The sequence below is a fragment of the Bactrocera neohumeralis genome, chromosome 6 (genome assembly GCF_024586455.1).
Source record: "Bactrocera neohumeralis isolate Rockhampton chromosome 6, APGP_CSIRO_Bneo_wtdbg2-racon-allhic-juicebox.fasta_v2, whole genome shotgun sequence".
Classification (NCBI taxonomy): Eukaryota; Metazoa; Arthropoda; class Insecta; order Diptera; family Tephritidae; genus Bactrocera; species Bactrocera neohumeralis.
The window spans coordinates 41,993,423-42,007,035 of NC_065923.1; the positions used below are offsets into that span (position 1 = coordinate 41,993,423).

At 40.9% G+C, this 13,613-nt stretch overlaps 2 protein-coding genes across 3 annotated transcripts in view; one reads left to right on the top strand and one right to left on the bottom strand.

Annotated features, from left to right (window-relative positions):
- LOC126761445 (uncharacterized) overlaps positions 1-13,613 on the bottom strand; it is a 112,496-nt gene that overhangs the window by 44,455 nt on the left and 54,428 nt on the right. The window lies entirely within an intron of this gene.
- LOC126762780 (uncharacterized) lies at positions 9,297-13,049 on the top strand. Its single transcript, XM_050479826.1, has one exon. The coding sequence runs from the start codon at positions 9,297-9,299 to the stop codon at positions 13,047-13,049; it is 3,753 nt and encodes a 1,250-aa protein (XP_050335783.1).

Here is a 13,613-nt window from a genome sequence, read left to right on the forward strand (position 1 = left end):
ATTTTCGAAGGCTTCCTTTCATGGCAGTACGCGACCTCGTATTTAGCGTGCAATATGCGCCATTAGACGAAACTATATTGTAAATATTAATTAATTAATGAGTAAATAGTTATTTTAATATGCATAAATATAATGTACTTATATGTACATACATATGTATATAATAGTACTAAGGCACAATAAAATACCGACCTAACGAGCAAGCAGCTTATACATACATACATATGTATGTAGATATGCCTCATTTGCAATTTTATAGAAATAGTTGAAAGCAAATGTACACAGATTAAATAACAGAAGCACAGTTTGACAAGTCGGAAACTATTTGGAATACCTGCACAGCAACCTCAAATGCGACGCAGTCAATGACATCCCTTATTAGATAACGCTCTAGAGTCAAGCGTATGCAATTACTTTGGTTGTAATCGCCAACTCTAAAGCGAATGACGGTATCAAAACAAAGTTCAATAAGACTCCATCAGATTATCGACAAAGACTCCCAGGAATTATGATATTTCTAATCTACTTTGGTTTGTGTGTTTGTATTAGGAAATTATTTTCAATTATATATTAGAAAATTAAGACATCAAATTTCAAGGTATTGGACCAACCTTTATGATGGCAGTGTCAAAATCAAATCTCTTTTAGTGGAGGGAACACTTCTCCAGCCTGCTGAATCGCAGTGAAAGAATAACGATGGTGAACCCGATTCCCCAATCGATGGCAATGGAGCGGATGTTCAATTGTCCGACCATGAAGAAGTTCGAATAGCAATTACCCGTCTGCAGAACAAAAAAGCTGTGGGAGCCGGTGGATTGCCGGCAGAGCTATTCAAATACGGCGGCGAAGAATTGGAATGCATCAACTTCTTTGTAGAACATGGTCGGACGAAAGCATACCCGATAATTGGAATTTAAGTGATCAATCTACAAAAAGAGCGACCCTACCATCTGCGCCAACTACCGTTGAATAAGTTTCCTCAATATCGCATATAAGGTCTATAGAGCATATTGTGTGAAAGATTAAAGACCACCGTCAACATATTGATTGGACCTTATGTGGAAACTGAACAACTGACCAGATATTCACCATGGGTCAAATTTTGGAAACGACTCGTGACAAGAGGACCAACACACACCGTTTGTCGATTTCAAAGCTGCATTAGACAGTACGAAAATGAGCTGCCTTTATGCCGCTATGTCTGAATTTGGTATCCCCGCAAAACTAATAGGGCTGTGTAAATTGACGTTGAGCAACACGAAAAGCTCCGTCAGGATCGGGAAGGACCTCTCCGAGCCGTTCGATACCAAACGAGGTTTCAGACAAGGCGGCTTCCTATCGTGCGACTTCTTCTACAATCTTCTATAAGAGTGTACAGCTGAAGACCGCCATTCCATTAGAAAGACCAGGTGGAGAAGGACCTGGTCACACTTGGGTTCTTCAATTGGCGCTAAACAACGAAGAGGAAGAGCGACCAGAGTGCTGTTGTAAACTCAGCTATAACCCCGTAAGCGGTGTCACCATCAATAAACATTATAATTATATAAGTATAAAGTTTTTCTGGTAGCCATAATTTTTAGTAGAGTTAGACAGATTTTGGATGAAATACCTAGGATGAATAGTTTACAAAATTGAAATGTTATTTATTAATATTTCCCTGAGGCCAATAAGAGTGTTTTAAAGCACATTCTCTTTAACATTTTCGGTGTTATTGTCATTATCAGAGTTGGATGTAGGACTCGAATGAGACAAGTTTTCGATGAGTTCATTAACTTCACTGAATGCTTTGTGCCACTCGGAAACTTGTGTTTGTGGTAAAGTAGACTCCATTGGAAATACAAAATTTCAAGCTAACTAGTTGCTCAATTTTTATTTTCCTGGTAAAAGTCGCCAGACTATTCGATTTGCATGCGCAGTTTTTATGGACCTGAACGGGTTACATTTTATCCTGACTGTACATACATACATACTATGTAGATGGCTTTGAATGGCTTTGGAGTTTAAAATTGTCGGCAAGAGGTTAGAGACAATACGTTGAAGATTCGCAATCGGTTTCGAGAATAACCTTATTTAACTGATAAAAAAAATTATAGGATGAATGGTAAAGGACAAAAAAATACTAAGATGAGGTATACGTCTTTACAGAGTTATACACACCCGGATCTTGGGTATTAACTAATGAAAATTATGCTTTTGTCGATGAGTTAGGGGATAACATCATTAAAATTAAAGAAAAAATTCTATGTTAGATTTAGCAAATTATAATAAAACTATATATACATACATATATAGATTATTAAGTATTGAAAATCCTTTCACGAGGTTCTTGTATTAAAATGAATGTCATAATACTAAAAACAGAAAAACTTAGCCACAGGTGAAATAGGAAACCAACTTTCTAATCACATTGTTTGATACCTGCAATTTTTCGATATCATTTTTGTAGAACGATTTGTTCTTTGCTTCAAAATAGGCTTCATTTTCAGTGGTCACCTTTTCATTCGAAAATTTCTTCCCAGCGAGCATTCTCTGGAGATCTGAGAAACTGAAATAGCCGCGGGGCCAGATCTGAAGATTACGGTGGATGCGGAAGCAATTCGAAGTTCATTTCATGAATTTTTGCCATCGTTTTCACTGACTCGTGACATAACGCATTGACTTGGTGAAACGGCAAGACGATTTCGTCCCTCAAATGGTCCAATAATGATTTCTAATAGTCGCTCATGATGGTCCTTCCCTTTTCAAGGTAGTCAATAAAAAATATTCCATGCATATCCCATTCCATTGCCGGACGACTGTTGCATTTTTCTACGCTTTGGAGCGGGTTCATCGTGTACAGTCCACCCGGATGACTGTCGATTGGACTTCGGAGTAAAATGATGAAATCGTGTTTCATCTATTGTCACATATCGATGCGAAAACTCTGGTTTATTACTCATGAACTTCTCCAAAAACTACTCCGAATTGTCAACTCGTTGTTGCTTTTGGTCAAAAGTGCGCTCGCGCGGCACCCACTTTGAGCAGAACTTTCTCTTAACTTATAGTAATATTCCTGAATAATGACATGATGTTCAGTTGATATCTTTAGAGTGCCTGCTATCTCGAAAAACTTTACTGTCATCGAAAATTGTTTTGTGGGCTTTTTTGATGTTTTTGTCAGTAATAGCCTCGCCTCTTTAGAGCGTCCGCTGCCTTCATTGTCTGCGGTGCTCATTTCGCCTCGTTCAAACTTAGCAAACTTCGTTTCAAGGGTTGATTTCCCTGATGCAGAGTCCAAATGATGTTGATCAATACAAACCTTGACTTCAACGGTATTTTTTCCAAAGAAATATTGTTTTATCAACATCCGAAATTCCTTTTAATCCATTTTTTTCGCAATAATCAAAGTTGCTTCACTCAAAATGACATAATTCACAAATTAATTATCCGACAGCTGTCAAATTTATACAAGCGTCTTTTGAAGATTAGGGCTAACTAAAATTCTTACGGATTTAATTCTGGGAGCGCCATCAATGTGTCAGGCCAAGGACTTTTTAGGTCAATTGAATTGAGGTTACTTAATAAGGAAAAACATCTTTTATGAGGATCCTTAATTTGACCTTGATCGACCAGTTTTAATGGACACTTTATGCTATAAAGGTCCGATCTCAATGATATTTTTGGAAATTGTAGCAATAACTTGGAAAATAATCCATACCAAATTTTTTGAAGATATCTCGTCAAATAAAAATCTACTAGAATTAACCAAACTTTATTATTCAACGACGCACCCTTGTATTTCCATAATTAACGTGTTAAGGAGATTACTGTTTGTATGGCAAAGTGTTAGCGGGTTATTGGCCCGCTACTGGGCACTAGATGTAAAGATAATAAAAACAGTAACTGAAATTTTGTTTCAGTTACCGTTACTGTATGGAGTTCAACTAGATACAAACATATGTATATATAATATGTATGTACGAGTATGAAATTAAGCTGTCATATGTTAAACTTTCTATCAACTCGCGCTTGAGTGACTGACTGACACGCAGAGTGCAGAGAAACCACATTATTTTGTATATATTTACATACATGTATCTATGTGTGTGCATTAATTTTTGAAATGGGGGAAAATAGAAACTACACATTTCCACTTGAACACATTTATGACAGCGGCCAACATTGGCGTCAAAGTCATAAGCAAACTCGTGTGTGATATGTCAATAAGTCAATGTCGATGTACGAGCATATTGGAGTGTCAGAAGGCAGCTTTCATAGCCAGGGGTTAATAAAAGATACACGCTGCCTTAAACGCGTTTATCTAGGCAAAATCGACCACAAAAAAGTTTCTAATGAAACAACAACAAAAATTTTGATAGTAAATATATTTTAAATTAATTTTATAGATATACTTATGTATATGCACATGCTTACATCGATAGGATGGGCCAAACGAAGATTGATGATCGATTGGCGAAGACACGATTCGCAGTTTTGCAGTGGAAAGACACTACTTTTCGCACAAAAGATAAAAATCAGCATACAACGTGAAACCAAATACGCTTGGTGTCTGTATAAATATGCGTGAAATCTAAAAAGACTGCAATAAACCGAGAAACAAACAATAAAATTTAGCGGCCAATGTCCGTTGCTACTATGAGCAGCGCTGCTTAATTGGCTTGGATTGTGTATGGAAAGCGTTAGTGTAAAGCAGCTTTGCTGTCTTATGGATCAATATAGCCACTTAATTGGAAACATTTAGCAATTTACTTTTTCATTCACTATTTTTAATTAAAATTTTCTATTAAAATGATGTTTATTAATAAATAGAGCAACAACAAAAATGCATGTTTCACTACTTATGCGTGAGTTTTAATGAACATTTTATGTGTTGTTATTGTTTGCACGCCCCTTATGTTTGACCCCGAAATGTATGTTGAAAGTAATGCAAAATTTTTCAGCACACACACACCCATACATAACAAGTAAGGAAGGGCTAAGTTCGGGTGTCACCGAACATTTTATACTCTCGCACGATAAAGTGATAATCGAGATTTCATTATCAGTCATTTACATAGTTTTCAAATACCGTATTTGTGTAAAGTTTTATTCCGCTATCATCATTGGTTCCTAATGTATATATTATACAGAGAAGATGGAATTCAAAATAGCGTTATATTGGAAGAAGGCGTGGTTGTGAACCATAATTCGTACAATATTACATACCGAATTTCATTGAAATCGGTGGAGTAGTTCCCGAGATATGGTTTTTGGTCCATAAGTGGGCGACGCCACGCCCATTTTCAATTTTTAAACAAAGCCTAGGTGCAGCTTCCTTCTGCCATTTCTTCCGTAAAATTTAGTGTTTCTGACGTTTTTTGTTAGTCGGTTAACGCACTTTTAGTGATTTTGAACATAACCTTTGTATGGGAGGTGGGCGTGGTTATTATCCGATTTCTTCCATTTTTGAACTGTATATGGAAATGCCTGAAGAAAACGACTTTGTAGACTTTGGTTGACATAGCTATAGTAGTTTCGGAAATATGTACAAAAAACTTAGTAGGGGCGGAGCCACGTTTTCCAAAACAATTGCGTCAAAATATGCCCCTCCCTAATGCGATCCTTTGTGCCAAATTTCACTTTAATATCTTTATTTATGGCTTAGTTATGACACTTTATAGTTTTTCGGTTTTGCCCATCTTCGAACTTAACCTTTTATGGAGCCAAGAAATACGTGCACCAAGTTTCATCATGATATCTCAATTTTTACTCAAGTTACAGCTTGCACGGACGGACAGACGGACGGACGGACAGACAGACATCCGGATTTCAACTCTACTCGTCACCCTGATCACTTTGGTATACATAACCCTATATCTGACTCTTTTAGTTTTAGGACTTACAAACTACCGTTTTGTGAACAAAACTATAATACTCTCCTTAGCAACTTTGTACAAGTACAAAAATAGACACAGCCAACTGACATATCGCATAAAAGATCTCACTCATTCGCCGCCTTTCGCTGCCGTTCGCGCATATCTTTAATCCAACGCTGTTAGTGTTAATGGCTTAAGCTATTTGCTCGATAGCCGGCTATCAAATGGGTTTAGAATCATAGTCACTAAGCGGCCATTGTTCGTCGAAAGTTCAACAAATCCTGTGCCGGCAATAAATAATAGGCATAACTGGCTCGCTTGCTTTCGGTTAACAAAGAACTAAAATACATTTGAAATTGCGAAGCAGAAAAAAATTACAATCGAAAAAAGATTTAACTACAAATTAAATGCGAAAACGTGAGATGCGAGCGGGCAGCGAATTGAGGCTCGCCAGACACGCGTTGAACCATGTTCTTTGTTCATTTTTGGAAGTGTGGCTTATTTGTTTTATGCCAATGAGTGTTCAAACGTCTACTCAAAAAGTGAATTTCATGCTTCATTATAAAGCTTTCTTACTATTACATGTCTCTAAAATCAAAAATATGTACATATATATTTGTCTAACAAAAGAATGTGTTTGTAGGTATGTACATATATTCTCATATTTTACTTTTTCGAAATCGCTAACCGACATAAACAAGTTGAGATGAAATGTACTATACTGAAGACTCTGATGTCACTTACATTATATGATACTTAGTAAATTACCGTTTCTAGCCTATACCACGGATTTTCGAAATCTTTCAGAGATGAATTTAGATTCGGTCCCCAATATTGCCTACCCTTGCAGAGAAGAGTGGGAAAGGAGGGAAGTGGACAAGGGCGCAGTAATAAACATCTATACAGATGGGTCCAAACTAGATAATTGAGTAGGAGGTGGTCTCTTTTCAGAAAAATTAGATACCAAAATAGCCTTCCATGTACCAGATCACAGCATTGTCTTTCAAGTGAAGATCTCAGCAATTAAAGAAATCCGTCTTGTTCTTACAAGGAGTGTGCTCTTAACAAAGAATATATTTACAGGTATCATATTATCCATTTATAGATCCATGCTGATTGAATTATTATGCTCAAGTATTTAGTATCGATGTGATTGTCAATTCGAATGGAGAAAGAAAAGAGAGTTTGGACTCTATCTTGAAAAGTTTTCGCATAACTTTGCATTATCGCAACAATTGACTTGAAAGTACATAAGTTAGTTCCCGAAAGTTAAAGTTCTAGGGATAATCGGTAATCTAATGCGACTACTACTACCATTTTACGCATACGGGAGATTCTTGTACACGAGGACCGTGAACAGTGATTCGGCGCCGTTCGCAGCAACTCAGACTGACGTATGGAACGACTTGGAGCACTTTACTTCAAGACCTTAAATTGAAAGCGCAAAAAATACAGCTTTTGCAAGAACTGAAGCCGCTCGATCTACCTCGGTTCGTCGTATGGGCTTTTAAAAAGCTCCAGGAAGATCGGACCTTTTCGAGCCAAATTATGTACGGCAATAAGGCTCATTTCTGGTTCAATGTTTATATAAACAAACAAAATTGTCGCATTATGGAGATATAAAGAGATTCAAGAGAGGATTATTTACGTTAGTTTTAAGTTTATTTTCTAATAATGTTAAGTCTGATCTGGCAATACTGTTTTATCTAAGTTTTCTATTTCTCATCTCTCTTTTATCATACAGTTCTGTTTTATATTATCTTTGTTTATTCATATTTCGAAGTTACGGTATTTTAAATTCCTTTGAACTCCTATAAATACTGGAGTTCATGTATGTACAACGCTCTTCTCTGATTGTAACTTAGTGCTGATGGTACTCATCTCAATAAAGCATTGAGAACTCTACCCGCTGGTAAAATTAATTATTTAACATTTTGGTGCCTCCTGTGAGGACAAATATTTTTAAATTTAGTTTGTAATTGTTTGTTATTGCGGTTGTGTGGTTTCATGGCGGAACTTAATTGGCGATCATCGGCGGTGAAAGCAATAAAGCGCATACATGCACGTGTCTCGGAAGGTGCCATGGAAAGCCGTGATGTGTTTCATCTCCAACAAGAGCTTAAGTCGCTTGAATCGCATTTTGAGCGCTTCATGGAGAACCATAATCGTTTGGTTGGAGGAGCTACGTCCACCGAGATGGGGCCACATGATGCACTTTTGGAATCAGTAGAGGAGCTGTATACTGCAGCATGCAGCAGACTTAATCGTCTCATCGCATCGTCAAGGGTTGAGTCTAATGTCGCTGACGGAACGCAAAATTGCCCCACGACATCTCTCGATGGGCATTTGGTTGATCTCAAATTAGACCCGTTAGCTATCCCGTTGTTTGATGGAGACATGTGTAAATGGTTAGCGTTCAAAGATGCCTTTGAAACACTGGTACATAATTCGACATATCCAGAAGCGTTTAAGTTGGGAAAACTTCGGCAGGCGGTAAATGCGGCTACTGTTCCTTTAATTGGTGGGATATATTCAGGTGGCTATCAGGAGGTGTGGAAGGCTCTCAAGGACCGCTATGACAACAAAAAGCAGCTAGCGGAAATACACGTATCCCGTTTTCTTAACCTAAAGCCAGCTACTCATGAGTCATCACAAACGTTATTGACTATTGTGGATACGGTTCATGAATCGCTGCGTGCATTGCGTGTTATGGACATCCCTATAAATCAGTGGGACGCATTGGCTGTACCCATCGTGGTGGCTAAGCTTCCAGCCGTAACTAAGCGTGACTGGTGTATGAGGTGCTCCACTACAGAGATACCACAGTTAGATGATTTATTGAAATTTCTGGAAAGACGTGCTCATAGCCTAGCTCCTGAACCATCGGTCTCAGTAATAGCTTGCCGTCAGCAACGACCACTGAGGGCGCATGTGGCTACTACGGACGCCGCCCTGTGTGCTCATTGCGGGTTAGCGCATCGAATTGTCAAGTGTCCTGCAATATTGGCTCTTAGCATCGAGCAACGATTTGAAGCCCTTAAGAGATTGAAATTGTGTTACAACTGTTTACGTTCGAGTCATTCCTATCGTCAGTGTTCGTCTGGTAATTGTCGAAATTGTGGACGCAAGCATAACACGATCCTATGTCGAGACAAGTTCAACAACACGTCAACGTTTTCTTCTACAACTACGCCAGCCGTATGCAGTGAGGTACCTACGGAGGTGCCGACAATCACAACAGCATGACTAGCCGCACCAGCAAAGCCTCTCGCTGCCAATCCAAAACCGATAACTCTTTTAGCAACAGCGCGTGCATATGCCTTTGGAGAAGCATCGGTGCAGCGAGTGGCACGAGTCCTGTGTGATCCCGGATCACAGGTCAGCTTTATAACGGATCGCCTAGCAAACTGTTTGCAGTTATATCGACGAAAATGTGACTTGATGGTAGAAGGTGTAGGCGCGACCATCAATATTCGAGTGAAAGGCAGCGTTACGTTCACTCTGAGATCAACAACATCTAATTTTGAAATGCGAATTGATGCATTGGTTTTATCGTCCATTACTTCACCGACTCCAGCAGTGAAGATTGACATGAACCAATGGCCTTACTTAAGAGGCATAGACTTGGCGGACAACCAGTTTGGTACGCCTGGAGTTATCGACGTTCTTATTGGCGCGGACGTGTGGGGGCGTCTCATAGAAGGTGAAGTCATCGGTGGAAGACCAGACGAACCTTTTGCCCAGCGTACCCGCTTCGGATGGGTGGTGTTTGGTCCAGCAGCAGTGACCTTTCCTTCAACGGAATCATTGCTCACACTCACCACTTCGCTAGACACGGAGGACTACCGGTTGGAGGAACTGGTGTCAAAGTTCTGGCAAATGGAGGAAATAGCGGTGGTTGACGATCTGCCACAGCACGAGTGTGAGCAGATTTTCGAAACCACTCATAGCCGTACCCTAGACGGCCGTTATATGGTACAGTTACCCTTGCGGCGAAAGGCAACGGAACTAGGTGACTCGTACACACTGGCATTACAGCAATTTCATAGACTAGAGCGTCGTATGGTTGCGGATCCAGTCCTTAGAGAAAACTACATTTCATTTATGAGAGAATATGCAGCCCTTGATCACATGGAGATAGTACAACCACCTTACAATCACACAAATTGCTACTACATTCCTCATCATGCGGTCACAGCAAAGTTTCGCGTGGTGTTCAACGCTTCGGCACCTACCAGCACTGGAATCTCACTGAACGATGTTCAACTGGTAGGTCCAACGGTTCAGGATTCGTTGAGTAGTATACTTTTACGTTTTCGTCGCTATCGAGTGGCGATAACTGCGGACATAGAGAAGATGTTCAGGCAAGTGTTGGTTGCACCTGAACATCGCGACTATCAACGAATTATATGGCGTGAGTCTCCTGCAGACGATATCCGAGTATATCGCCTGAAGACTATCACATATGGTATGGCATGCAGTCCTTACAATGCAGTGCGAACCCTGCAACAATGTGCGTATGACAATTACGCTGTGGTTCCGGACCTACAACAAGCGGCTCGTGCTCGAAGTGCGATATTAACTTCGTTTTATGTTGACGACTTCTTGACAAGTTGTGAAAGCGGTACTGATGCAGTGGAGCTGGCTACGAACGTGGATGCCATTTTATCTGCTGGAAAGTTCAGCCTAAGAAAATGGAACTCGAACGATAGTCAGGTGATGATGCGTTTATCTAATGAGCCGTCTCTTTCTAGCTATATCTTCCATCCTGGGGAGACTTCCGTTTTGGGCCTAAGATGGGACGCACTGTCGGATCAGTTATTCTTTCGCGTCGATCTACGTCAAAGAGGAGAGATACCCACAAAGCGTCGTGTACTCAGCGAGGTGGCACGACTCTTTGATCCTACTGGATTGTTATCGCCTGTTATCGTTACTGGAAAAATATTCATTCAGAGATTGTGGTCTGCCGGTCTATCTTGGGACTCACCATTACCTGACGATCTTTGCCGCGAATGGCTGAAGTATCGGGCACAGCTTCCAGAGCTTAATCAAATTCGAATCGAGCGGTGGATGGGTATGATTCCACGCATTGAAACATCATTTCACGGGTTTTGTGATGCTAGCTCACACGCGTATGCAGCGGTGATTTATGCGAAGACGTTGCACACAGACGGTTCAGTACGTTTCACTCTTCTTACGGCACGTACCAGGGTAGCACCACTCATGGCTACTACCATTCCACGCTTGGAACTTGCGGCAGCGCTACTTCTTGCCGAAACATTCCAGAACGTGCGGGATTCTTTGGGACTAGATGACGTTCCCTACTATCTATGGTCGGACTCAGCTATCGTACTGTGTTGGCTGAGGAAGGATTCAGCAACACTAAAACCATTCATATCAAATCGGGTTCGTAGAATACAAGAGCTGACATCCCCCACGCGATGGCATCACATTCGTTCTGCTCATAACCCAGCTGATTGTGCCAGTAGAGGAATCACACCTGGCGAGCTACTGGTACATCCACTTTGGTGGCATGGACCTAAGGAGGCAGAGATGATCTATTTGGACAGTAGTGATGTTCCTCTCAGCAAGGATGAGTCAGAGGTCTTACTCGCCGAAAAGCGAAATACGAACAAATTGATTGCACTCGTGTCACATCCACTGTATACACGTCGTCCAAACGGGCATGCTATCCTCTTAACTGAACGGTTCAGTAATATCACACGATTGTTGGGAACGGTGGCCATTATTCTACGTTGGTTAAGAAACCGTCGACACCTTCGCCAACCGGTTATTGGTGCTCAGGAATTGGAAGACGCACTATACACTATAATCCGTTTAGAGCAACAGGAACATTTTGCAGATGAAATCCGTCAATTGAAGTCTAGTTCAGGTTTGGCATCTTCCAGTCGAATAATGCCTTTAAATCCCTTTATAGATAAGAACCGAATCTTACGTGTTGGAGGACGCATTCACAAGGCTGAACTAGGACATGATCAACGATTCCCTATTATTTTACCAAAATCAACGCCGTTGGTCAAGCTTTTACTACACCAGGCACATGAAGCTACACTGCACGGAGGAGCGCAGCTCATGCTACACACTCTTCGTCGCCGCTTCTGGATTTTGAGTTCCAGGCAAGCAGTCAAAGGTTTCATCCATAACTGTGTAGTGTGTCGTCGTCACAGAGGGGAAGTCCTGAAGCAGCAAATGGCTTCCTTACCCGGGCAGAGGATTAGAACCGCTAGACCATTCATTTCATCTGGTGTCGATTACTGTGGGCCTTTTACATTACAAATCGGAACGAAACGCTCTCGAACGCTTATCAAAACGTATCTCGCAATTTTCGTTTGTATGGTCACCAAGGCTGTACACATTGAGGTGGTTGATGACCTATCGTCACAAGCCTTTCTAGATGCCTTCACTCGTTTCGTCAGCCGACGCGGTCCCTGTCGGGATTTATATAGTGATAATGGTACAGCGTTTGTTGGTGCCAATCGACTCTTGAAGGAAGACCTTGCAGCATGGCAGGGTGAGAATAATAAGCGATCGTTAGCAAATTCTGGCACGCATTGGCATTTCATAACACCCAGTGCTCCGCATCAAGGAGGCCTCTGGGAGGCGGCAGTGAAATCCGCTAAGCACCATTTGATACGCTGCGAAGGTGCGCAGGTCATGTGGTATAGTCAGTTACAGACGCTGGCAGTAAGAATAGAAGCCTGTCTTAACTCCCGTCCTATTACACCACTGTACGACGATCCGGAGGAGAAACTTGCGTTAACGCCTGGTGATTTCCTGATTGGGTCTCCACTACTGGCGGTCCCCGAACCAGATATCAAGCATATTCCTAGCAACCGACTGAAGCAATGGCAATGGATACGTCACATACAACAGGTATTTTGGGAGCGATGGAGTGAGGAGTATCTCACCATTCTGCAGAGACGCAACAAATGGCTTCGGCGCTCGAGGAATATAAGGGTGGATGATATCGTCCTAGTCAAACAAGAGAACCTGCTTCCAACTCAATGGTGCCTGGGTCGAGTGACAACAGTACACCCCGGAGCTGATGGAGTCGTCCGCAATGTCACGTTGAGAACAGCTAGAGGATACATGAAACGAGCCGTCCAGAAACTATGTCTTTTGCTAGAGAAGGAATATTTCGAGTCGACCGACTCGACCGGGCAGGATGTTTAGGATTATTTACGTTAGTTTTAAGATTATTTTCTAATAATGTTAAGTCTGATCTGGCAATACTGTTTTATCTAAGTTTTCTATTTCTCATCTCTCTTTTATCATACAGTTCTGTTTTATATTATCTTTGTTTATTCATATTTCGAAGTTACGGTATTTTAAATTCCTTTGAACTCCTATAAATACTGGAGTTCATGTATGTACAACCTCTTCTCTGATTGTAACTTAGTGCTGATGGTACTCATCTCAATAAAGCATTGAGAACTCTACCCGCTGGTAAAATTAATTATTTAACAATTAGGTTTCAACAAGACGGCGCGTTTCCCACACATCGCAACTACCAATTGATTTATTGAGAGAACACTTCGGTGAGCGGATAATTTCACGTTTTAGGCTGATCGATCGTGTGATATTACACTGTTACACTTTTTCCTGTGGGTATATGTAAGGTCTAAAGTCTATGCGGACAATCCTGCTTTGATTCAGACCTTGGAGCAAGATATCACGCGTGTCATTCGCCAGTTACCAGTCGAAACGACTCGAACGAGTCATCGAAAGTTGGACTCA

What these genes read in the sequence shown, in the direction of transcription:
- LOC126762780 (XM_050479826.1), top strand. Translation starts at nt 9,297, where the DNA reads ATGGTAGAAGGTGTAGGCGCGACCATCAATATTCGAGTGAAAGGCAGC.